Source organism: Grus americana, chromosome 22, assembly GCF_028858705.1.
Source record: "Grus americana isolate bGruAme1 chromosome 22, bGruAme1.mat, whole genome shotgun sequence".
Lineage (NCBI taxonomy): Eukaryota > Metazoa > Chordata > Aves > Gruiformes > Gruidae > Grus > Grus americana.
In genome coordinates, this window is record NC_072873.1 from 1,507,433 (window position 1) to 1,533,632 (window position 26,200).

Below are 26,200 nucleotides of genomic sequence, written 5' to 3' on the forward strand. Positions count from 1 at the left end.
CATTTACCCGCCGCCAGGACCCGCCGCCCTTCTGCCCAGGCAGTACTGAGGCCGGTTCCAGTGACGGGAGAGCAGCGGGCACACGCCGGACCCTCGCAAGCCTCTGCCGCGGCCCCGGGCCCCACGTGGCTTCCCTCCGCCGGGACTACAGCTCCCAAGAGGCCCTGCGGGCAGCGGGAAGCCGCGGCCAATGGAAAGCGGCCTTGCTCAGCGAGCGGGCCGCCGCGGAGCTCGCCGGGAGTCGTTAAGCCGCCCCGGCGGCGGGAAGGGATAAGTAGAACTACACGTCCCAGAATGCCGTGGGGAGGCGCGGGGCCAATGAGGAGCAGGCGTCTTGGCGCGACGCGCAGGCGCGCTGGAGCGGGTGGCCGCGGATTCATGTGGAGGTCAGGGGAGCTGCAGGAGGGGAGCGGGGTGGGAGGGTGCGGTAGGTCCCGAGGCCGGGGCCCTGGCCCTGCGGGAGGGAGCGGGGCCTTGGCCCACGGGGTGCCTGTCCCGGGGGCGAGAGGCCTAGGAGGGAGCGAGGGGAGGGAGGCCTGGCAGGGGGGAACAGGGCTGCGGGAGGCGGCTGGGGCGGGTCCGGGGTACGGAGGGGCCTGGAGCGGAGAGCCGGGGTAGCGCAGAGGGGCGCGATCCGTGGATGGGTCGGGGGAAGGGGGCGCTGCCCACACACGCGGGACGTCTGCGAGGCCTCGGGCTCTGAGCCCGGGGAGGAGACGCGTGGGGCCCGCGGGTGGAGGGGGCTGTGGAGGGGGAGAAGGAGTTGCTGAGGGGAACGCTGCTGCTGCGGGGTGGGTTTTCTGGAGGGGATTAACCCTCGCTCCCTCGGCGGGGGTGTGCACCCCTGTCTGCGTAACGCGGTTCTAGCAAGCTGCGGGTTTCTGCAGGAGGGACGTTGTGACGGGGCTGGAGCTGGACGTGTGAAATGGCTGCGAAGGTGTTTGAAAGCCTTGGGAAGCTGGGCCTGGGGTTGGCTGTCGCAGGTGGAGTTGTCAATTCTGCTCTCTACAATGGTGAGTGGGAGATGCTGAGTGCTTATGGTTCACTTTAATATATTTTTTTTTATCAGTATCTTCACTGCTTTCTGCTTTTATTGCTAATGGCATTGCGGGAAAATAGACCTGAAGCCTTGCTGGGCTGTTTTATACCTCGTGCATTGCACAAGCAAGAGAATTTGCTGGGTCTCTTCCCTGGAAAGCCGTCAGTTAGATGCCGCTGTGGTGAGCGGACTGAGGGCTGGGAGTCATGGCTGCATCTTCTCTCTGCCTGGTTGTTCTGAACAATCTCATTTCACCAGTCTCCTGTAGCAAAAGGCTTTAACTATCCCCGGTGGGCCGTTTCCACGGAGGAAGTTTTGGCAGTGCGCAGGTACAGCGGATGCGGATAGTGAAACCACGCGTGACGCACTGTTTTCTTCTCTAGTTGATGCGGGCCACAGAGCTGTCATCTTTGACCGATTCCGCGGGGTCCAGGACACAGTGGTAGGAGAAGGTACCCACTTCCTCATCCCCTGGGTACAGAAACCCATCATTTTTGACTGCCGCTCTCGGCCCCGTAACATTCCTGTGATCACCGGCAGCAAAGGTGAGTGTTTGGACCCAGCAAGTGAACGAGGTGATGATGTGCTGTGGCTTGTCCTGCCGCCACTCAGGTAGCGGCTGGGCAGACAGCAGAAAAGATTTTACCGCAGTCGAGACTTTTGTGATCTTGAACTGTCACAAAATTGAGTATTTGGGTGGGAGTTTCCTCTTTGGCTATGGAGAACCCACGTGTGCCAAGTCCAGTTTGGCACAGAGTCAGGAATGGTTTGATGTGTCTCTTAATTACAGAGCAGATCAAGGGACCCTTCCTTCAGTCCTGTAAGCTGTCCCTTAAATATAACGTCCCTGCCTTTACAGTAGGGCAAGTAATTCCCTGTACCACAAACAAACTGAAGCTTAAATCTTATCTGTAAGGAGGATTTGGATCCCATGGTGAAAGGGGTAGTAAAAATAATGTGTCTGTGCTGGCAAAAAGAAGTCTGAATGTTTATCATTTCTCACTTAGTTACCCTGGAGAGGAAAACCTGGGGATGTCTCCTGTCCCTGCAATTTGCCACTAAACTGGTGACTCTCTTCCTCCAGATCTACAGAACGTGAACATCACGTTGCGTATCCTGTTTAGACCAGTGACCGCCCAGTTACCGCGGATTTTCACCAGTATTGGAGAGGACTACGATGAGCGTGTCCTGCCCTCGATCACAACCGAAATCCTCAAGTCTGTTGTGGTAAGGACAGCGGGAGAGCTGCTGGGCTCTTTTTTTCCCCCTCTTTTCAGCAGTGAGGGACCTGCTGGAGTGTGGAATATGTTGTCCTCCAGCATAAGGCTTCTCTTTTCACCTCCCCAGGCTCTCATGGGCCACCCAGAAAAGCTAATTATAGCTACGCTAATTGTTTGTGTCTCAGTCATACTCAATTCACGTTGGATGATCTCTGGATGGAAGGATGTTTCTTCGTTACCTGCTCTCAGCTGTTAGCTCTGGTCTTCAGGCTGGGAGTCAGGAGACTGGGATTGTCACTCCTCCTGTAATCTTAGATTTCAGCCCACTGCAGACCTCTGGTTTTGGAAGCATCCCCAGCTGACTGCCAAAGAATCACTAACCAGCTTCAGTCCAGCTTGTAGGTTAAGTTCTCAACTGGACAACCTCCCCTCCAGCTTACAATTACATTTCCAGTCGTTCAGTCTTTCTCTTCAAACGCCTGGGCAGCTCGGTGCTTGCTAGCTGTGGGAGAATTGGATTAACTCTGGGGCTCATGGGTGCAAAGACAGGCAGGGTGTGGAGCATCTGTCGCTTCTTGGAGCTTTCTTCTCACTGTTCTCCATCTCGAGTTCAGGCTCGCTTTGATGCTGGAGAATTGATTACTCAGAGAGAGCTGGTCTCGAGGCAAGTGAGTGAAGACCTCACGGAGAGAGCAGCGACCTTCGGGCTCATTCTGGATGATGTGTCCTTGGTAAGAGTTCTCCCTTTTCGGTTTTTTTCTTTGGAGTGTGCCCAAATAAGAGCAGTGGAGAAGAGAATCAATGGATGGCTGAAGCTTGGACATGTGGACTATGTCCGTCTGCCTGCAGTCGCATGCGACGTAGCAACTACAGCTCAAGTCGGTACCTCTGGTGTTGTTACTGGCCTTCAGTGACCTTGAGCAAGCCCTTGAAGGCTCCGCTGCTCTGGCTTAGTGACAGGCTTCACTGTTGCTGGGCTCTTAGAGTTAAAATGAAGAGCAAATGCTTCTGTGGGGACGGATCAGGCTGCTCGTTGCTGTAGAGAAGGTGGCTGTTCCACAAGCACCCTGAGACACAAAGAAAGTGCTAGGCATGAGGAGGTAGTGTAAATACCTGCTTCTGATAGCATTACTTTTTCTACAAAATATTAGGTTTTCTTCTGGCTGTGTCATCATCTAAGACTACTCAAGGCGGGAGCTCTCCCCTCCTCCTATCTCCCTATAAGCTTTGTAAATTAAATCTGTTGTAATCGGGCTTGTCTGTGCAGCTCTCCTTCTCTCTTCTGGGACTTCCCTCGAAAGCCTGTGTAGAGGAAAGGGAAACGAGCTCTTTCATTTGGCTTTGAACTTATAGGAAGCCTTTGCAGGAAGGTGACTTTGTTTCTGCAAAACGTGAGCTTTGACTCTTTGTTTCTGGTGCTTTCCACTGAACACACTACAGAGGGAAATTCACCTTTCCCCCTGTCCCGTCCCCGGAGCCTGCAGCTGTCCCAACAGCCCGGGCTGAGCACAGCAGAGCACGAAAGGTGTAGGATGGCTTGGCAGCCAGCGGGCTTCCCCGCCTCAGGAGAGGAGCGCTGGGCAAGCGGGCTGCCTCTGCTCGGTGCTCGAGCAAGCGGTGGTGGCAGGAGAGTGTAGTGCGTCTCTGAAGGTACTGGTGTTACTGGTCTGCCAGACTGGAGCTGCACTGTGGTGTCTCCCTTGAGACTTCAAAACTAGGTGGGGAGACCCGCTTGTCCCAGTTTCTGTTCTTTTAGGGATACTGGCATTGCGCCTCCATTCCCGTTTCACTGAGACAGGCAGGCTGCCTCCCCCCCCCCAGAGCTGCGTGGGTCACAGCACTGCTGCTGTAAACTGTCAGCGTTGTGGACTTTGCTTGATTTCTGCCCTGCAGACCCATCTGACCTTTGGCAAGGAGTTCACGGAGGCGGTGGAAATGAAGCAAGTGGCCCAGCAAGAAGCGGAGAGAGCCAGATTCATTGTGGAAAAGGTACCCTGTCCTTCTGAGAAACCTGGAAATGGTTGCTGGTATCTCCTCCCACTCTAGCTTGCATTGAACATCTCGCCTGTTTGAATGATTGAATGATGAAGTCACTTAGGGTCATAACGCTGACACAGTTCTCAGCTCTGGCATATGACTGTTGGACAGATAAAGCCTAAGGTTGGCTTTGTGGGTCTTTTTTTCTTTTAATACTGTGTCACAGTCTGGCTGGAATGCTGAACAGAAACGTCTACGTGGAGGAGGAAGGAGGAAACAGCACTCAGGAGGAGGTGTTAGTTAGAAATGGGGTTCAGGGTTGAGATTTGCAACCCAAGTGATCCTGCTGTTTGTGAATGTTGAGAGGTTTGTGAATTTTGCATGGTGTTTGACATCATGGGCATGGGGGCCTGTGTCATAGGAGTGTTACTGACTGCGTGTAAGACCACATAATCTCAGATCAACTGTGGATCTCTGAGCGTCCACAGAATCAATGTCATGTTAAAGTACCCCAGTACAGCTGAGAACACACGCCTGTCGAGATTGCAAGAACCTGCAACTACACCCAAAATTAATCCAGTGGATGCAGTAAGATGCGCGCAATCAGCCAGGATGATTAAACAGTAGAAGTGTTTATCTGACCTGGTTTTAACTCCACTGAAGTTCCCAAATCTTTCATAGACAATTTTCCACCAGGAGTGCTCTTAGGTTGGTTAATGTTTTATGAGGTTAAGACTGATAAGGCAATTTTCAAGATGATTTTTCAACCTTTTTTCCACAGTAGGCAGAAAAACAGTCTGACAGACTACAGCTGTAAAACAAAATCCCCTTCTATCTTAGCTCTCCTACTGGGGAAAAGAACAGTAGGGTGGTGAAGTGGGAATTTCTATTCTAAACATGATAATAGCATCTTCTTCTCCTTTGCTCTTGTTTTCTCCGTTGCTTATTCCCCTTCTTATCTATTTACTTTCAGGCTGAGCAGCAGAAGAAAGCGGCTGTCATCTCTGCTGAGGGAGACTCAAAAGCAGCTGAGCTGATTGCCAACTCACTGGCCACTGCAGGCGATGGCTTGATTGAGCTGCGAAAGCTGGAGGCAGCTGAAGACATCGCGTACCAGCTCTCACGGTCCCGCAACATCACCTATCTGCCCTCTGGACAGTCTGTGCTCCTCCAGCTGCCGCAGTGAACCCGGCTCTGCAGCCATAGCTAGCCTGGTCACCTCTACCTACCAGATCAGCCCTTTCCAAAAGAATATTTGCAATTTCCTCACTGGTAAAAGCAGAGGAAATTAAAATTCAACCCATTCTGAATTCTTAATCAAATAAAACTGAACACTCTAGACAACAAACCTGCATTCCTCCCATGTACGGTCAGAGCAGCGGCTCCACTGACCATTAAGCTAGGTTTGAGAATTGCCCCTTTCCCAGCAGTTTGAGCAACAGGAGCAGAGTTTTCATCTGTTCGCTCCTGGGACAAACAGGTAGCCCAGGTGACTCCCTGACCACAAGAGCACTGTATCAATCCGGTTTCACAGTGATGCTTCAGTGCCTTTAGGCTGGCTGAGCCAGGGTCGTTAGAGACTTGCAGGTCCTGGACTATGGAACAGGGACGCTCTTCAGTCAAGCTGGTCTTTTTTCAGGTGTCAGCTGAGACAAAGGACATCTCAGCTGTTAGGACGGTGGCTCTGTTGTGCCTGTGTGAACCATAGCACTGATAGCTGGAGGCACAGATCGAGTGGATTGTGGCTGGGGGTGAGAATAGCAGAGATTCACTTTACGTAGTAGATGGATTTCAGGCATGGAGAAGATACTTCCTCTGCAGGAAATGCTTCTCATGTGCATGCTGGAAACGGGACATCTCCACTTCTCCCCCCGCCGCCACACACTGATCTGTTTGCTGCCGCTTGCCCTGTTGTGCAGCGTTGGTTCTTTCACCAAGGTCAGTGAAAGTGGCAGCTGGCCTATTCCAGACAGCACCTGGGACAGAGGGATGACTCGGTGCTCTGTGGCTCAGGCAGTCGGAGGTGGGCAGAATTCTCTGTTACATCAATGCTTTTTTTATTTAGGGAAACTGAATTGTGAGGAGGATGTGATGGGTGAGATTGTATAACCAGCCTTCAATAAATGTCACGGTCCCAAGTGTAGTAGCGTGGGGTTGTTTGTTTTGTTGAAAATGTATCTCAGAAGAATGAAGGTTGGGTCAGTGAAGCAAGACCCCCCCATGCTGGTGCTAGATTATTTGCCTGTGCTAAGCGACTTTTATCCAAATAGGTCTTGACAAAATCTTGAAATATGATTCTTAGGCTGAATTCCTGAAACAAGGAGGTAAGGCTGAAAGTATCTTGAGGTTATTGTGAGGGTTTTTAATTGCTTTCCATGCACAGTTCAGGCTGTCATTTACTGCATGTACATATATTTTTCCAGAGTGCTCTTTTGATTCAACACTGTGCTGTTGGAAACAAAATGGGGGTGTATTGTACCAGGTACAGCCTACAGTGAACTTCAAACCTGTCAGCAGCTGTCGGAAGGCACGGCTCTAGCCTGGCACACCCCCAGCCTGCAAATAGGGTGCTCATACGATGTCTGTTATCCCTGAGCAACGCAGTCTTAGGTGGGTGTCATCGCTACCCTGAGGATGTTGAGACCTCAGGAAAGCTGCTGAGTGGTGGGCTCATTTCGTCATCATACAGCCACTTTGGGTTGTTGCCCTCGCCTCTGGCAAAATGGGAAGACTTGCCTGCTTTTTCTGCTGGGCAGGGTACGCTCTTGCAGTGATGAGGTGCCTGAGCTTGCAAAATATTTTAAGCAGCTGAGCAGTCAGGTCCATAACTCCCAAATAACTTCCAGACTTCTCCCTCCTCCGGTGCTCTTGTTCTTTATTCTTCTGGTTTACCGCTTCAGACACTTGTAAGGAAGCTTCCACTTTTCTCCCAAGGCTCCTTTTAAAGCCCCCTTAGCGTTTCCTGTGTTTCTCTCTCTGAGTTTCATGCACCAGGTGTTGGGCTCAAAACTGTGTGTCTGAAATCCCTTCTCAGCTTCTGTGGCTCTGCATTACCTCTCCCTCCAGCTCTGCGTTTTCAGTGGAGTGTGGAGTGTTTCCTGCTGCTTTTTCTGTTGGCCTCTGCAGGAGGTGTCTGAGGCTCTAACAGTGGCCCCTGGGTCTGATTAATCACCATTTCCTTTGCTTTTGGGTGTAATTCTTTTTACAAATGTTCCCTGGCTGTTAACTGCTCCTTTACCCTCGCTCTGCCTCACTTAATGCCTAAAGCTGCCATGAACTTGCCAGACTTCAAAGCCGCTCTTGAACCTGTAGCTGTCTCGGTGGGTGCTAGCTGAACCCCTTGTTTAAATTGTGTTTATAGCTGCTCTTCAGCCTTGTAGACCATGTGGGTCGTCGAGCTACCTGGCTCCAGATGGGAACAGTGACCCTAAAATCAGGACGTGGTTTTGTGTGGGCTGCACAGGGATACTGGGTGAGGAAACAGCCTTCTGCTTGCTGGGATGTTGCTCTGAGAACTGTGCAGCAGTGAGCGAGCACTGTCAGGCATCCTCCACCAAACTTTTCAGGTATTGGCAGACTCCTTCATGTAAAAACAAAAAGTTGAGACTCTGTAGTCAAGGACTGTTCTGCCTGGCATTCCTGGCCAAGGCTGGACTCCTCTTCCCAGGACGCTGGCCCTTCCCTCGCAGGGTTCCGGAGGTGTTAGCAGGGTGTGAGCACTCGCTCTCAGGGCTCTACTTGTCAGGGCAATAGAAAGAGCTTCGGGCTTGGGTAACATGAAGGCAGGCCGCCCTCGCTGCTCAAACAAACAAGGTGTCCCCACCCTCTCTGGCGTTTCTAACCTTGTTGCTCTTAATAATCCAGTAACAAAAACTTGCTCGTCAAAGTGGAGCGCAACCTGGGATGGAGAAACAAGAGAAAGGGTCAAGGCATATGGCTTTGTACTGAGGGCAGAGAGAGCAATTTTGTTGTGCAGGTCCTGCTCTGCCTTCCCTGAGAGCCTGTGTAACCATTCGATCAGCCTGGCACCCTGCGATTGTCACCGCCTTCTGCTGGCCTAAGAGGGGCTGGCTCCCAGCTGCAGAGCAGAGCTATTGCAAGGGCTGCCTGCTCTTTGCAACTCTCATGTGTGTGAAGGTGCTGGAGATGCTCCAGAAACAGCAGATCTCCCTACTTCACCTCATCCTTAGAGAGAGCAAGAGAGGGGCTGTGTTGTGACCATGCCTGAAGGAGCAACCGCTGGCTGTGGCAGAGTACTCCATGACCACCACGTGCCACATCTTCTGGGTGAGACGCTTCAGCCCAAGGTAAGCTGTGATCACGGGTGGGAGGCAGCTGGATGATGCCACTGAAAGGGAGGTGAAGAAACCTCAGGTTCATTTCTGTGAACAGAGAAGCCAGTGGGCCTGTGGTCTGGCTGTCACGCCTGGACTCCCGCTGTCTGAAACAATGGTACAAGTCTCACTGAAGAATTTCCTGCATTGGGCAGTTACACCAGTTCTCTGTTGTGTGGGCTTTCTGCTGCTTATTAGGGATTACAGCCATGCTAAAACTCTTGCTGTGGGGAGGGGGATGTTTTCTGTGGTCAGTTTCTCTTCATTTTTGCCACCTATTTGCAGAAACCACTTTGAATTTAGTATATTTGACAACTTCTAATCCCCCATCAAATTAGTTTGAAATTGGTTTTCTCTGGAGGAAAGACAACACGATTGCATAAAGCCAGTGCTTCCCCAGCAAGGCTGGAGTGTTACTGGGCTGGAGGAAGCACATGCTTCCTTAAGCAACTCAACTAAAATGGCCTGAAAATTTACTCAGAGAATGGCTCTGCCCCAGACCTCTCTCCAGGTGTTTGCTAGTCAGAAATAAATGCCCTTCTGTCAGGCTCTCCCTCCCCAGAGCTGACTCCCACCAGGTACTCCTGGATCTTTCCATTTTACAACAAATTATTACACTTAGCACCAAAGTCTTGGGGCCGGGGGTGTTTTGCAGGTGAGCGATGGAAGGGTTATATCTTTGCTGCTAACCGTGACAGACCACGGTAGCCAGGAAGGACCTTTTTCAGAAGGGAAGCTGAACGCAAACTGAAGAGCAGCAGAGGCCGGCAGCCAGGCTGCTCTCCCACCAGATGGCAGCAGCAATTCTGCTCTCTGCATGGGAAGGGTAGTGGGGACCAAAGGGTGTCCCTCAGCCTCCCGTGGGGACAGGTGAGCAGGGAGGTCACCCTGCCCTGGGCAGAGAATGCAAGGAGTGGACGTGGACAAGGGCAAACACAATAGCACGGTCTCTGGGCAAAGAAGGCACAAGCTGGCACGAGAGCTGTCTGACGGGCAGAACAACTTGGGCAGGCAGGTACAAGGGTTTAGTCTGATGCCCATTTCACTTCAGGTTTTAACTCCTCTAGCCTAAGGTAGCACACTGAAAGGTGCAAATGCCCGTCTCCCTTTCTAACACTGGTCCCAGGGTGGGTTGGCTTTGCAGCGTGTCTCCCTGCCGCCCTTTGAGCATTCCTCCTTTCCTGCCCACCACAGACCATCTCTAGTTTATTACTAATTCAGGGTGGACAGGAACGACAAATGTCTAGGCATGACTTCAGAGGTCCAAGTTGTTTTAGCTTGACATTAGAAAACAGCATTCAGTCTTCGTGTCCAGAACGTTCATATGATGAATTCATACTGGAGGGCCCAGTGTTGGTAAAAGCTTGGCAGGTTTTTTTTTTTTTAATCTGAAGTCCTGTAGTTTTGCGGCCCCAGAGCAATTAGAGTAATGGCCGCATAGACTCCTAACTTGTTATTTATCTGAATAGAGCCCAAAAATTAAGCTACTGGGATCAGGTTTGGGGCAAAGTCTGCTGGTAATGGGCTGTATAAGACCTGCTGGGGCCACTGAAGGGCCCTGTATGAGGGGGACTGCAGCCCACTCTGCTGCCAGAATGCATCTCCCACTTGAGACCAAAGAGCAGCAGTTGGCTGCCACCTTCACACATCAGACCCCTACAAGCCAAGGTGAAATCTCCCTGCCCACTGCTCTGCTTTGGCTGCAAACCTCCAGAGACATTTGGGGTTTTTGTTGGGGTTTGCTGTTTTTTTCCTTCCTGGGAGACTTTGCCTTACTTCTCCTTCCTTTCATGCTAGTGACAAAGCTCAGCTCTGCACCACCCGCAGCAGCTGGGCCAGCCTGCTAGCAACATTCAGACCAGCCAAACAAGCTTTTGTTCATGATAAACAAACAGGAAACTGTCTGATTTCCTCTGAGTGTTCACCCTCTCTCTCACACGAGTTCTCTCCCTATTTAATAGATAACCAGCCTACCTGACTTGTGAAGAGGAGACCGAAAGCAACCACATGGACACGCACTCTGGAGCAGTTGTAACTTGCAGCACGGCTGTTGCATTGAAATGGGTATCTGCTCCCTGACAGTCGCAGATGCACCAGAGCCGAAGCCTCCCCAGGTAAGGAAGCTCCCCATGTTCGTAATAATTTGTACCCTGCAGCAAGCTGGCAGCATGTCTGAAGTGGTTAGAGCAAGGGATAGGGAGGAGTTTCCTTATTGCTTCCTTTGTGCTGTTTATATCCAAGTGGATCTAGCAGAAAATGCCTCTGTCCTGAAACACAGAGGATGTGGCGGGGTGTGCGGGGGGAGAAAGCACTTCTGGAAGTGGGTAGGATGTAATGTCCTAAGCCAGGCTGGAGCTCAGCTCGGCTGGGAGATGGGGAGCAATTCTTAGGGCCAAATTTGGTTTAATTATTCCTTGCCTGCCACTAGGCAGCACTGGGGGCTGAGACGTTCCTCATATGCCTGCTTTCCATCAGCAGAACTGAGCTGACTTCAGTCCAGCAAGTCCTGACTTACACTAGTGTAACTCTTAGAGGTTAGGTCAGGTTTACTTAGGGATGACTCGACTTTTTTCTGCTTTGGTTTTCTACTTGGTGAAGCAGGAGAAGTATCAGGGTAAGTGACAGAGGATATAAAGTAAACTCTAGCTAGGGGATGCAAAACAAACTTCCAGAGAAAGTGAAGCATCTGATGTCTAGAAAAATATGGTGGATACTTCTTTTAACCATGTACTCATCCACAGCCATGCTGGGTTCACTTTCCCCACCCATAGAAAGCAATACAAAACTGCTGCTGTAAAAACAGCATTTGGGGTTCCCCACACTGGATCTGCACACAATGCTCATCTGGACTGTGTCGGAAACCTGCAGTGAGTTATCCTTGAACTCTGACAAGCCAAACCTGTGCATGAGCATGGGAAATTGTGTCCCAAACTGAGCTGCAAGCCGGCAGTGCAGAAGGTGGAGTCAGGGGAACGTGCCAGTTGCAAGATGTGTTCTTGTCCCCCATGCTGGTAGGGGCAGCAAGGCAGGAAGAGCAGGAGGAGGCTAGGAAAGAGTGCGTGCAGGATGCCTCTGAAGGGGTAGGTTAAAAATATTCAACAGAGGCAAGAACAGGAAGGAAGCAGGGGTTAAGCCTGAACAAGGTGAGTCTATCCCAGAGACATTAATTCAAACATTACTTTCATGGGGTAAGTCTTGCATTGACCTTCTGCAAAGCTGGTAAATACAGCTCTGTTTGTCGCTTACAGTATCTTCCTCCCAAACACAGCTTTTCATGGGTGCTTTTCAAACCCAGATGGAAGTTTCTACACAAAAAGCTAGGCTGGAAGATTGGGTGTGAACGGAAAAGACTTTAGTTAAATCAGTTTGTTCCTCACCAGCCAATGTACATGGACCCTACTTGCACTGCTTTGGTAGGGGTTGATGCTGACCTGAGCAGAGGTGCTCTTAACGCAGGAACAGAAACGTGTCTCACAGCCTTTGGTGATATTTCCAGTTAACAACTACCCCAGGACAAACTAGAACTTCCCTTATGTAGGCAGTCTGCTGGGGTAACCACCTGAGATTACAGCGTAACACCATAGTGGATTAAACAGACAACAAAGAGTAAAAGCCCAGTTCTGTGAGTTTCCTTCACTCCCATCCTGCTCTTGCCCAACTGCTGTATCTTAGAATCTGTATTTTACCTTTTTTTTTTTTTTAAATAAACACAAACCCAAGGCTCCCCAAAGAACTTTTTTTTTGTGGCATGATTTTTATGCAGAGGCTAATGACTCTGATAAATACAGTCATGTTACTCTGCCCTCAGTACCCCAAAGAAAGTTAATAACCCACCCCTGGATCTGCAGGCTGTTCTGTATTCTACAAGGCTGTTACTGCTGCCTTGCCCAGGCTGAGTTCAAGCCCTTCGTGCACAAGGCCCTGTAAAACCATGCTGAAACAGCTGGCCATGCTGGTCCCTGAAGAGCTGCCCCTCAGCACCCAGGTGCCTGCAGCATTAAAACACTTGTCAGGGAGGGCTGAGTGTGTCTTCTCAGAAGGGCAGAATTAAAGCTACTGGTACCACCAGTGGGTATATCAGTCTGGACTTCTGCTTCTCAGGTGTTTATTGCATGTCAACTGTCTGTACACTGCTGCTCCAAAGGTCTAATCTTGGGCATAAGGAGATGCTGGTGGGTGTTAACTCTGCAATATTATTTAGAGGCAGTTAATCTTTAATTGTGGCCTTACACTGAACTAGTAAAGGAGAAGGGAGAACGGGAACAGGAATTTCCTCTGCTTGAACTTCTACTTTGCTCTGTATAGTCTCAAAGCCCAGCAGCTCTGCATTCAGTGGTGGTGGTTCCCTCAGACAGTACAGGGCTTCCTGTGACAAGAGCTAGCAGGAAAAACCCTTTGTTTTCCTTTTGCTTCCTTTCCCATTGCTTGAGAGGATCCTGGATCCTGCAGGACATAGAAGGATATCTAAAAGATAAAGCATTAATCTGAGAGTCAACTGGTTGGGTTGCAGACTGGGGCAGCAAGGTGTCAGCGCCCTGTCCATGCCTCAGTTTCTCTTCTCACCCTTGGCTTGTTTTCCTTGTGGGGCAGGGCCTGTTCTTTGCAGGGTCCTTGAGCAGCACCTAGCTCCGAGGGCCCTTCTCCTTGAGGAAGGAGAAAAGCCCCCATTGCAACGGTTCTCTCACAAGTGTCAAGTCATGGCCAGTTCAGGCTGTTCCCAGAACAGAACTGTTGTGATGTGGAGGCCTCAGCAAAACACCAAGGATGCGGAGAAGGGCTAGTGCTATTCCACTTGGCCCTGCTTAGTGCCAGCCCTGTCACCAGCACCAACAAGCCACCAAGAGTCACCTCTCACCATGGGAGGAGGCAGGTAGGACAGCAGGAAGGCAGCCCATCTCCCTGTTGGCTGTCGGAAGAAAGAGGGCTAGAAGGGCTGGTTCACTGGCTGCCATGTTTCCCAAGAAATCATCGCAGCAGGAGTCCAGATAAAGCAGAGAGCCATCGCTGCCTGGGTAAACTCTTGTAAACCGGGCCCCATCTCACAGCAGCACAGCTCATAGGGGTCTGCAGGCCCCAGATTGAGCAGACGGGAGGATTCCAGCCCTGGTTTACTGCCTGAAAGCCATATAAGATAACCAGAGCAGACAGCTCAGGGATTGCCCAGGAACACCCAGCCTTGCAAACCCAAGAAGCCTGCCCACACCACAGGAAAATAAACCGCTGATAAAAGTAGTTCACCTCTGTTTGATTTTCCCCCATGCTATTCTGCAGCTGGTGCTAGTGGTTATCCCCACCATGGAGCTAGCTGCATCTCAACAATACTCTTACTTGCTTTCTCAGCAAGTCTAGAACATCTAGTCCTCTAGAAAAAAACAGAGGTGGGTAACACTGTGTTCTGCTGTGTCTGCGGCCCCTGGCCCAGCAATTTCTCACACTTTTATTGTACTTTTCACTCTGAAAGGTCCTAAGCTGCTTAGCAGAAAAAAGATCTGGTTTCCAGGGAGGGACAATGTCACCTACTGCTGTATTGCTGCTACTTCTGGAGTGAACTACAAACAGCTGCTTGCTGAAACACTGCAGCAGTTTAGGGAGGAAATGAAGATCTGTATCACTTGTCCCTGGCACAGCATGCGATGAGGAGGACACGCGAGGGCATTTCCCACACCTGTCGTACTCTAGAGAAGGGAAATGCCAGAGAGAGGGGGCAAATAAGTCACAGCATCTTAGCGAGCAGGGAACAAGATGCAGAAAGTTGCCCCTAGAAGTTATACACCAATGTGAAGGGAAAGCAGAGATGACAGCAAGGAAATCGGAGGGCTGATAAGGATCTGTGGCTGTGAGGCAGGTGTGCACTAGGGAACGGATCATGTGCAAGCAGAGATGTGGGGCTGCATTTTGTTTGTTTCCCTTTACCTGGCTGACATGTCTTTTCATGTCAAAAGCTAGATCAAAGACAGGGATGTAAATAGCTGAAACAGGCTTCCTTGTGGGAACAGGGCTGAGTGCCACAGCCAGCCTCTCAGCTGGATCAGTCCCTGGGAGCAGCATGAGGAGCTGTCACCCTCCATTAGCTAAACACCCAGGGAAGAAAGTGTGCAACTGCAGGGTGCCCTGGGCATTCAGGAGCCAAACCATGCAGCGAGGATAGGAAGAGCCACTCTCCTCTGCAACTGTCTCTTTCCTAGGCCACCACTGATGCTGACAGGACACAGCGGGGCCATGAGGACAAGTGCTTTGGTTTCCATCATGACAGAAGCCCTTCAGAGTCCAAGGATATTTGCACTTGGTCCCAAATTTATTTATTTTTTTAAATTCTCCCTCTGCAGAATCATGGTGTCCAGTGAAAAAGAGGAACTTAACACTTCCTTTTAATCTCTGCATAGCTCTTATCTGGGGGCAGTGAAATAACCCTCATGTGAAGCTGAGGACACAGAGCACCTTTGTTAGGAAAGGCCCCTGAAATCTTCCAGCAGCCATTTCAACACGAGGGGACCTCACGCTGCAGGCTCACGGTAAGGAAGCCAGGTTAGAAAACCACAGATTATATCAGGGAACAGCAAAACAGCCTGGGAGACCAAATGCTCTCCTTGTGCTGGAGAGATTGATCATCAAGGCCCTGGCCTACTCTTGTCCCATGGATGGGCACCAGCAGTGGCTTTGCCTTTGTGGGTGTTGAAATAGTTGATGGCTTTACTCCTCATCTGTGCTCCTTTGGACAAGAGCGCCCACTGTTTTCCAATGTCCCTCAGTTGTCCCTCTGCTGAAATCCCACATTTGGAAGAGGGGCTCTGTCATTCATTCCTGTCTTGTTCATTCACCTTCCAAGGAAAAGGTCCCCAGCATTTTTCTTCCTGCTCTTTTCAAGGCAGGAAATTCTACTACATGGCATCCTTCACATGCACACAGTTAACCAAGAGCAGCACCACATCCCCTGACACCCTCTCTGTTTTTTTCTCAAGCAGCAGCACAGGGGTGTTGGGCTGAGATGGAGCATTACCCATGCTCTCAAAGCCCAGGGTCTCCCCTGGCTATCCCACTTTGCCCTCCAGTCTCAGCAGAGATTAGAAGAGCCTGGAGCCTGCTCTGAACTGAGCCAGCTACTAACAGCTCCCATGGGGCTGGTCAGAGCAAAGTGTGCCATGCTATGCTCCTTTCCCATGCCCCCACAGCAGGGGTTGCTGGGGCAAGGAAGAAAACTGGCAACATTGTTCTGATCCCACCATGGGGCTTCCCCAGCCTACCCTGCCCCTTCTATTTGATCCTGAACTTTGACAGCCCCAATCCCTGCTCTGCCCAGGGAGCTCAAATCTGGGTTGTATGTTCAATAATCAAGAGTAGGTCAAATACACCAGCATGTAACATGACATTTCAGGGGGGTGAGGGTGTATAGATTTTTTGCAGAACCTCAAATCGAGTGCCCTACACTGTTAGGGGGGCATTTGCAGCAAACAAAGCAGATGAGGAAACAAACCACAGGTAGAGGAAGGATTGTGGACTAAAGGGTTTAAACAGGGGGACTACAGCAGGAACACAAGTCTGAGGGAAGGCAAGAGGAGCCAAAGCTACATTGCACAAGAGATTCCTAAAGTCTCTGGGAAGCAGCTTATGCTACCAAAAGGGCTGGTGCCCTTCCCCCTTTTCCTGTTTCTGCTACTCTGGCTAATTCTTTTACCGCCGCCAAACCTAAACCACAGCACTGCTCTTCCCTCCTACACAGCGCTCAGCAGTGGTTTTCAGGGCTATGGAGTAGGCTTCACAGCTTCCTGGGAGAGGTGGTACCACTGTGAAGTGCTGTGCCAGCCTGGGAAGCGGCAGCCCTGACCCTCCCCACGTCCTTTTCTGAGCCCCATACCTGCCACCAACGGGGAGCTCTACCACCAAAAAGTATTTTTTTTTTTTTACTTCTTGTCACATGTCCCTCATACATCAGGCCTGGGCCCTGCAGGTGGGTGTAACCAAGAAACCACAGGCCAGAGTTAAGTAGTTATTAGTATTTTAAGGGGAGAGGAAGGTTTGAACAAGTGGGAGCTGGGGTTTGGCATAACATAACAGAAGCGACCGACTCCTCTGGCTACTGTAAATCAGACAGGGCCTCACCGACGAGGCCTTTTTTAAGGTCTTACCTGGCTCCTGAGGGGCAGCTGTCACCCTACACGACACACGGGCCCTTTCAAGGCGCTCCTATGCCGGGGCCGCTCCCTCACGGCAGCCGCCGTGTGAAGCACTATCCCCATCTACCCGTGAGCAGCGGGGGCCTGAGACTTTGCGCCGACCCGGCTCCCGTTACGCCCACTATTATTACGGCCCCGGCTGCCGGCGGCAGGGCTGCGACCAGGGGCCTTCACCGGAGCGACAGGGGTGCCGGCGGAGCGAGGCAAAGCGTGGGCCGGGGTTAGCCGCAGCGCAGCGGAACGCTCGCCACAGCTTGCCCGGCACAGCTGACTGCAATTAGGGCGGCCTCTCTAATTACCTCAGCGGAGTAACGGTCGGCCCCGCTGAGGGGAGCCGGCGCCCTCCCTCGCCTTCCCGCCGCACACCGGCCTCCGCGCGCCGCCTCACCTGAGCCCCGCGGGGCGCCGGCCCCCGCGCATGCGCAGCACCCCCCCTCCTTCCCGCGCGCCTCACCTGCGCTCCGCGCTCCCCTCCTGCCCCGCCGCAGCCCGAGGTGAACAGCGCGCGGCGGGAGGGGGGGGGGAAGAGGGGGAGCGAGGCAACCGCCCGACAGCGCATGCGCCCCTGGGCGCCGCGCGCCGGCCCTGCTCCCCTCAGCCTATGGGTGTCCCCCCCCCCCCCCGCCTCCCGCCCCGCGCGCGCTCCCCTGCTCGCGCACACGCACACGCGCACTCCACCACCACCACCCCCCCCGCCCCGCGCAGCAACCACCTCCTCGGCGCGCGCCCGCGCGGCGGAGTCGCGAGACTGGCTGCGGCGGCCACGTAGCGCTGCGGCGGCGGCTGAGGGGAGCGGGAGCCGCGTCCGCCGGCGGCGGCGGGGCCTGGGCCTGAGCCCGAGCCCGAGGCAGCGGCTACTCGAGCGCCGCGGCGGCGGCTGAGGGGGCCGAGCGGAGGGAGAGAGGGAGGGCCCCGGCCGCCCTGCCCTCCGCCCTCCCGCCTCGCCTCCTCCACCCGCCCTCCGCCGCCTCGCCTGTGCCCCCCTCCCCTCGCCGCCCGGCATGGAAGGCGGTGGGGGCGGCCCTGAGGGGATCGGCCTGGGTGAGTGTGGGCCGCCCGCTCGGTTGGGGATCCCCTTCCCCCTTCTCGTCGGGCCTGGCGGCAGCCGCCGAGCAACGCTAGGCCCAGCCCGGGGGTGGGTGACGGAGGGAGCGGGGTAGAGCCGCTTCCCGGCCTGGAAGGGAGCGGAGCGCGGGGGGGGGGGGTGCCGAGGCGGGCGCCGTGCCCGGGGGGGGGGAAGCAGGGTGCGGGCAGGGCACCCCCCGGGCGGAGGGGGTGCAGCCAGGGGAGCCCCCCGCGGGAGGAGGGGAGCGGGCGGGGGAGGAATGCTGCCGGAGGACCGGGGGATCTGCCCTGGCCGCTGCACCCCGCTGGGAGGGGGCTGTGCCACCTGCCTGGGGGGAGGGGAGGGAAGGTGAGTTGTACGAAGCAAGTGTGGGGGGGGGGGAATTCTTGCTGCATTTGGCTGTGTTGGACTGCCTGCCCACAGCTCTCTTCGTTTTCTGCCTTTGCTTTCCAGCCCCCTCCCGCGGAGTGGTGGCATGGAGGTGTGGGGGCCACTGGCAGCCCTCTCCTTCCTCCTTGTCACTTGCGAATTGTGCAGCCACGACGGTGCACGATCCGCGATTGTTAGGAGGGAACGGGGTTCTTGAATGCATTCGATTCTGGGACTGGAGTTGTCATTGGGTAGGTGAGGAAATGAAATGTTACCTTCTCCAGTAGCTGGTTGTGGGTCTGGGTGCATGAAGGCGAAAAAAAATCAGATGTTTTCTCTCTTCCTCAGTCTTGGGCTTAGGTATCTTCCCCATCTCTTTGCTCTCAGGACGTATGTTGTGGTATGTGCGTCCTCAGGTTTTGGGGTTTGTTTTGATTTTTAACTGCCTTTTGTGCAACTTTCGGTCCTGTGGATGTCTTGGTACAGGTATCGTTAGAATGAAAAGATACGCTCCAAGATAATGTCTTTCTTTTGGTCTTAATAGTATTATGTAAGTATCTTTAATCACAACTGAGTTTTGGCATCTTGTGCAGTAGAAGTGATTTAAGTCAAAGGGAGGGAAGTACTGTAGACATAAAGGATGTGAGGAATGTGCATTTTTTTATCTTTTCAGGGGATGACCTGAGCTGTATTGTTCTGGGAATGGCAACTGGCACATGCTTTGTTGACAGTGGTGTATGCGCGGTGAATCAAGAGAATGATGGTGGGGTATGTGTGTGTGCGCTGAATAAAGGAGATGTAATGCGTGAGCATTGATTTGTGAAGGATGGTCTGGTGCACCTTGATTTGCCACTGTGCTGATTGACTGCAGCTTGATTGTTCGCGTGTAGAAGTTGGACGCTCTTTCTCTTGAGGTATCTGATGTGTATTGACAAAACGCATTTTATAGATGCAGTACTATGGATGCTGGTGTGGTTAAAAGGCTGTGGAGTAGGAAAATGTCATTTTAAAAAGATCTAGTATTTTATGGTAACAGATAATTTGCATTCTTTACATGGCTCTAGTGTTCTCATTGGTACCTATTTGAAACCCCTCTGTCTGTCTGTCTACCTGCTTATAAGATGCAGTCTTTTTTCTGCTTTTTAGAGAATAATAAAGCGTTTGCAATAAGGTTGTTGTGCTGAATGGATGAAGAGTCCCATCCCTGCCCCAGGCAGCCAACACTTGAATTTAGATGTTGATAATAAAGTTGAGATACAGAGTAAACTCACAGTGTAAATGTGTAGTTGAGGGGTAGAAATTTTGAAAGCTTTTTCCGAGAGTATTTGTTTGAGAGAGAAGTGCAAAATCATGAAAGCTTTTTATTTTTCTAACTAAGCAATTGCATGTAATGGGATGTCAGACACTTAAGATTTTATTCATAATTTTAATATTTGGTGACTAGCAGTCATAGCTACTTCAGCATTTATTTGCAGTAATTGAGATCAGTTGTATTTGGGAAGATCACTTCAGTAAATGTTTTGTGGCTTAGCATTTGTAGTATTTGTAAAAAAATCTTTCAAATGTGTACATAATCAAAAGAGACTTTGGCATTATAGACTACTGTGAATTTGTTTTAAAGGACTTGATTGATTATTATTTCTTTAATACTGATACAAGAAGCCTTTGACTGATGTAAATTCTTCAGCAGTTTTGTATGAATGGTTAGGTATATATAGGAGGTAAATTATAAAAGCAGTTTGTCAGGTTCTGTTGCAAGTGCAAGATATTGGGATGTTCTGGTTTTATTCTCATTACCAGAATCATAGAATGTGGAAATTTCGGACTGAGAGGTGCAATTTCATCTAAAGATGAAAGTCTTTATACGTACAAGAAACTACTTATAGACCAAACATACCCTGTCTGGTGTTATACCACCTGGAGCATGAGATGTCCACATAAGAACAACTTGGGAAGAGTCCTTTGAGTTCGTACAGCTGCATTAAATAGGTGTTTTCAGTAAACAAGATCCCATCTTCCAGTCTTGATATCACGTGCTGTTTCAGTGCCTAATGGAAGAGCGGTGTACCAATAGCGTGTTTGAGATAGGCACAGGTATATTTAAGGTGATTACAAAACTACATGTCATCAGTGACCTATTTCTCTGTGGCACACTATTATAATATGCCTTATCAAAGAATAAATTTCTCTCTAACCCCACAAAAGAGAGAGACATAATTGGAAGGAAGTACCAACCAATTGAAAAGATTGATATGTTATCTAACAACCTGATTCAGTGGATTATTACTGTATTAAAATATTTTATAATGATTCTCTCAGTTAAATTCCTACAGCATAGAACAGCTGATCTCTTAATGCATTCTGCTGTGAAACAGCTATCTCCCTACAAGATCCAGATCTTTGCTTCTGAATGGAAGATGAAGTAAATTTTGAAGAACATAATTCTGTTTTTTAAAACAGTGTTAGTTTGCATTTTGCTAAATATGTGCTATTTGTCTTTTCAGTATCTTATGATACCAAAGTTTGGGTCTTTTCACTCACAATAGTTAGAAAAAATGTGGATTTTTATGTGGAGGTCACTTTATTATCATGAAGTTGCATACTTTAAATATTAATGCAGTCAATGAGCAGATACTGTCTGCAGTTGACATGACCCTATAATGTCTTGAGCTTCCTCAAGCCGAGGAAGTATGGTTGAATTATTTCAGACAGTGTTTTCCAGTAAGAATGTGTAGTTTTTAACCTGTTCTGTTGGGATCTAAATGCCTAACTTCCAGCTGTTTCCACTGTAAATACTAGGCTTACATATTTTAAAAACTTTGCCATAACTCCTTTATTGTATCAAAAGTCTAAATAACCTCTGTTAACATAAAAGGATGTTTTGTCTAGAAGCGACAAATCTTATGCCTTTCAGAACATTTTAATAAAAATGCAATTTATCCCTGAAATTGCAAACTCTGTTTACACACATACTCTTATAAGTGAGTAAAATTATGTATCATTTTAGGTCTTTGCAGGATCTTCATTTTCAGTATTTTGGAAAGTGGGTGGGGTTTGCTTATAACTCTTAAGTAGAATTTATGTAGCTCTCATAACTAGTAACAGCGTAACAGACTTTCCTCGTTCAGTTGAAACATTCGTTATAGCCTAAACTTCTAGTACCTAATTTCCAAAGTACCTTCACAAATGATTAATTTTTCAAGTGATCTTAAATTGGTGATTTTTAGTTTGCTCCTCCCTCCTGAAAAACAACTGCATAGGGAGTGAAACTCTGGCTGTAGCTCTGGTGCCAGCAGCTTAAACTCATTAACACAAGCAGCTTGCATTAGTTTCCTTGACACTTTCAGACACCCTTCCCTGAGGAGGTTTCAGACTAGTAGTTTTCACTCAAGAGAAACATTTAGCTATGCTAAGCAACTACCAGCACTTTACGCTGTGTTGCTTTCTTGTTTGTGTATTCTTTAGTTTTGAAACTTGATTCTTTCTGTGGAAAAGTGATTTTAGGAAGGTAATATGAAAGGCAAGTCTAATAGAGAGCGGGCCTGCTTGAGGATAGGTTACTGGAATTAGAATCCACATTAACATTAGAGACAAAACTTGTTAAGCCAATTTCATTGTCCCAGGTACTAAATACAAGTGAACAGAAAGTTTTTCAGCTGGAATTTTGGAGGAATATTTGTGGTATCACTGTAAAGACAGATGGCCTGGTAGGATAAGGTAGTAGAGCTTTTTTTTTTTTTTTTTTTTTTTTTTTTACAAGCAGAAGGTTTTATAGTTGAAAATTTACAGACAAGCATCCATTGATCCACATACCTTCTTTTATGAGAATGTTGTACACAAAAAGTTGCAAATATTTGAGTTGGAGCCTAGCTGAATCTTGCAGGTGCAGAAAGCTTATTAGAACTTTGCTTTTTCTATGGCTGACTAGTCTTGTGGAAGACAGTAAAAATCTGTTCTGAGCTCCACAGTTGCTTGCAGGTCATGCTTATTTAAGTCTTTTTAGTGCTTATGTGATGAAAAGGGAATTATGGAATGTGTCTTAATAATGCTGTCTGAAGACAAATTACATGCAGTGACAACTGTGATTTTAATGGTAGAAGGCAGATTATTTCTAACAAAAAGCCTGATTGCTGTTAGTGTCCAGTATCCTAACATGTAGCAGGTACTGTCAACTAGCTGTGTCACTGTAATATTTTTGGACGTTTGCTGAACAGGAGTATTTATGTTTTCTGATTGATGCAGATATTTTTTGCTACGTATGTTTTAAAGCAGCAGCTTCCTTCCTGCTCGTACTGCTGGAGGTTTTCTGGTTCTGTCCTTTCTAACAAACTATACTATGATGTACACGTACAATGATGGGAGGTCTATCCTTGATTCCAAAAACTTTCCCTTTTTTTCTTTTTCAGGCTAGCAAATTTGAGGTGTTTCTCACATAAATGGTGGGACCAGATGGATTGTCATTCCTCAGTATACTTTGCATGCTTTGTCACTGTAGTAAATTCTCCAAGTTCCCTGTTAAGTGGCATGCACTGTGCTTAGGTTTCCCATAGTTTAACTGCATGTCACTTTGAGGGATGTATGTTGGGATAGTTGTTTAATGCACTGTGACACCAGTAGGCTTGACGATGAAAATACAAGTTGTGGTATATAGATGTGACTTCAGAAGTCTTTAGCAGGGACAGAAACATATCCTAATAAATCTTCATCACCTATGTCATGTAATAGTAAAAATGGCTGCTGAGAATCTCTAGTTTGCTTTACTGTAATGTGCATGTCTTGAATCATTCATTTCACACTTACTAGCTGCAGGACAAAATCTATTAGTCAGAGTGAAATGCCATGCTGGCTGCAGTTTAAAGGTCTGAGAAAAACTATGTCCTGAATTTAATTGCAACTTTTTGTCAGGCGGTTTTAACACATAACGTTGTTGCACTTTTCTTCTTCCACTTGTACCTTTCTAAACGCATTCTAATTCTCGTGTTTTCCTGTTTGGTGTCCGCTCACCTTACTCTTTCTTTATTATGCTGTTTTCTGCTGCCTTTCTTAAGACTGGTTTAGGAAACAAGTTTTTCTTTTCCTTCTTTTAGAGTTTCATAGCTTTTCCTCTAACCTGCAGGTTTCCTGATGCAGGATCCTGCCTTCTACTTATCTTTGATAAATCACCTAGCCCACTTATGAGGCTATAAAATCATTTAACATAATCTCTCCTGTGCACAACCAACTTCTATTATCCCACACTCTGAGCACTTTAAATTCAGTCAATAAGATGAAGTTAATTATCCCTACTGTCAGTGGACACTCTTCTTCCTTTCTCACCCTTCCTTTGCACAAATAACCCCCATCTTATTGAGATTCTTACTGAGATGCTATTCCCTGTCTTGCTTGGGGAGCTAAGTAACTGTTGTTCTTTCTTGTCAAGAGGGAAAAGAAAAGTTTGGGTTTGTGGGGGTTTTTCGAGTGTTTTCTCTCTCACCCTGAAACTTGGTGACTGCTGTAAAGACAGCATCTCATTGCTGAGATTTGGAATTTGTGCACCACTGAGTAGGTCCTGAGGTGGTTTCTGTGATAGTCTGTTCAGACCTTTGACGTGATGTGGATTTGACTTGAAGCCTATAACTCTGATCTTACTGTTCTTAAAGATAAATCTGTAGGTTTAGATTGTAACATGCCAGTAAGGAGAGAATGCTGGTATCTAAGAATATTTTTATAATCATTAGGAACTTATTTTTAAATGAAAGCACGAGCTATGCAAAGGCCGAAGTCATTTGAGGAAAAAATCCTGTTTGCTACAGGTTCTTGAAAATACATTATTTTTTCCACTTCCGTTCTTAAACATCCTCAGATTTTTTTTTTTTCCACAGATCTGTTTTTGTGCTTCTGGTTCTGTTACCTTGGTATTTTATGGAAGGTGAAAGCCAGATTGCACCTGTAGAACAAATCAATTATTTCAGGAAGTAAAATCTTGTAATGGACAGTAGTATTCATGAAGTTGCACAGTGAGCTGGTTCAGAGAACTGATCCAGCTGAAAATTTATCCCAAGGAATGGTTATTTTCCAGGCAGACTGATTTCCCAAGGCATCTAGCCCTGCAACCGTAAGAATGCCAGCATTGGCATAATAATAGGGAAAGCGTACTGCCTCCTTTGGCAGCCATACAGACTTAGATCAGATTAAAATGAACAAGTAACTTTGGCCTTAACTGATAACTGTCCTCACTTTGCCCAGAAGGAAATTTAAATACAAAATGGAGATAAGATGTCCATAGCTGCATAATGAATTAGAGGGGAACTGGGTATAAAATCCACCGTGTCAGTGGGAAGAGTATTTATGCTTGAGAATTGCAACCGTAAAACATGTGAAGATTGAGATGAACTGCTGCCATGGTACAGTGTCTGTTTTGATCGCACGTAGACTTGCTGAACAGCTTCGTTTCTAACTGTTAACTTCAGGGAGAGCGCTGAATGTAGTTTCTACTTGCAAAGGTAGAATATGTGCAAATAGGAGTTCTGTTGAAGTATTGTTACTTGGTTAGCATTTCTTGGAAGCTGATAAATTTGTGTGTTGTTAAATATGCCTTGTTAAATTATGTAAATATTATAAAAGCAAGACGGTCTGTTTTTCCAAAAGTTTACATAGTGCATCTAAAACAAACTCTGTGTGTAATGTTTCAGAAGAATCAGTAGCTCCAAACAAGACAGTAATTGGTAGTGGAAGATAACCATACAGAATGGTTATTCAGGGTTTACGGGAGCGTTGTGACATTGTGCAAGAAGAAACACTTAACAATAGTATAGTTTTGGTATTGGCATATTTAGACTTTGTCAACACCAGATTACTTAAACTTCTGCTGGTGATTTGTGCTTGCATGAACACACATATCATCTTTGTATTAGCCGCAAGGTTAGCTGGGCTTGATCCGAGTAGTGTCTGGCGATTCAGTAGTTAAAATGCTAGAAGTTATAAAACCGAAACTCTACAGGCGAATGCAGGTGTGTGTTTGTGGGCAGCCTGAAAGGAAGAGAAGCCCAAGTGAGGGAAAGAAGGGAAAGCTCCATCAGCACAGCATTTGCCAGTGCAGGAGTGGTGAGTCATGCTCCTCCCAGCTAGTGCATCTGCCGCTGTGCAGGGGACAGTTGTGCAGCTGCTACAAGCTTTTTTGTTGCTATGGAGGTTTTTACAAACTTGTTGCTGGTTTCAAAGTCAAAATTATCTAGTGTGTAAAGAGCTCTAAGTGAAAAATGGAGAGGATTTTAAACCTATCTGTAAGCACATTCCAATGATGTGAGAAGAACAAACTTTATTTTAGAGAGATCAAATTCACACTTCCATGAAGCCAAAGAAGATTTTGCTATTTAAACCTTTTTTCCTACTACATACCACTCAGCAGAGTTCCAAAATATTTGGCAGGGTTTTTTTAAGATAAACTGGTAGACTGGAAATGAATCAAAATGTTTGTAAAAAACTACATTAAGCTGTGACTGAGGGACTCTGTAAAGTGTGTGTGTGTGTAACATCACACTCTCACCTCAGATGAGATTATTTTAAACGTTCCATTATTGCAGTGTAAAAGATAAATGACACAGGGGCACATTACATGCTGTGATGTGTAGTACAGGCTGATCAGCAGAAAGGTGTAAGCAAATAACTCAACCTGTCTGTGAGTTTTCTTAAACTGAACCCTTCTGTAAAATATACAAAACTGTTGCAAAGGTCTCCTTTAGGGCTTGCTAGGAGAGGAGGTAAGGATATTCTGGATATAAAAGTTTATTATTTCTTGCCAAGTTAGTGCTCTCAGCTTAAAGCGAGGAAGAACACCTTTCCTCCAGAATAAACGTCCGGGTAGAATTACTTTGGGGACAGACCATTTACATTTTCTTGAGCTTTCTCAACTGATCTCCATCTACATATTCAAAGACACAGATACACATCTAGTGCCTCCTTCTCCACTCCTCTTTGGGAAGAACAATGCTGACTTTGGGAGACCTTGATGATAGATTTCCTTTTTGAAGGATGAAGATTTCCTT

At 48.4% G+C, this 26,200-nt stretch overlaps 2 protein-coding genes and 1 long non-coding RNA gene across 4 annotated transcripts in view; 2 read left to right on the plus strand and 1 right to left on the minus strand.

Annotated features, from left to right (window-relative positions):
* The first annotated feature begins 309 nt into the window (after positions 1-309).
* PHB1 (prohibitin 1) lies at positions 310-6,379 on the plus strand. The gene is made up of 7 exons (XM_054801963.1): positions 310-386; positions 888-1,013; positions 1,423-1,584; positions 2,124-2,266; positions 2,874-2,990; positions 4,153-4,248; positions 5,210-6,379. Exons 2-7 carry the CDS (start codon positions 926-928, stop codon positions 5,420-5,422), a joined length of 819 nt encoding a protein of 272 aa, XP_054657938.1. The 5' UTR covers positions 310-386; positions 888-925; the 3' UTR covers positions 5,423-6,379.
* Positions 6,270-17,591, minus strand: LOC129195684 (uncharacterized). Its single transcript, XR_008573940.1, has 2 exons — positions 17,454-17,591; positions 6,270-8,134 (listed from the first exon to the last, which is right to left on the minus strand). It is a non-coding gene; the product is annotated as an uncharacterized LOC129195684 (long non-coding RNA).
* The window catches only part of ZNF652 (zinc finger protein 652), a 33,293-nt gene continuing 17,643 nt past the window's right edge, over positions 10,551-26,200 (plus strand). The window contains exon 1 of one of the 2 annotated variants that reach the window (XM_054801960.1): positions 10,551-10,684. The gene's annotated coding sequence lies outside the window, so the exon portion shown is untranslated. Of the gene's footprint in view, positions 10,685-17,456; positions 17,783-26,200 lie in introns of those variants that run through there. The other variant, XM_054801959.1, reaches the window with a different exon arrangement.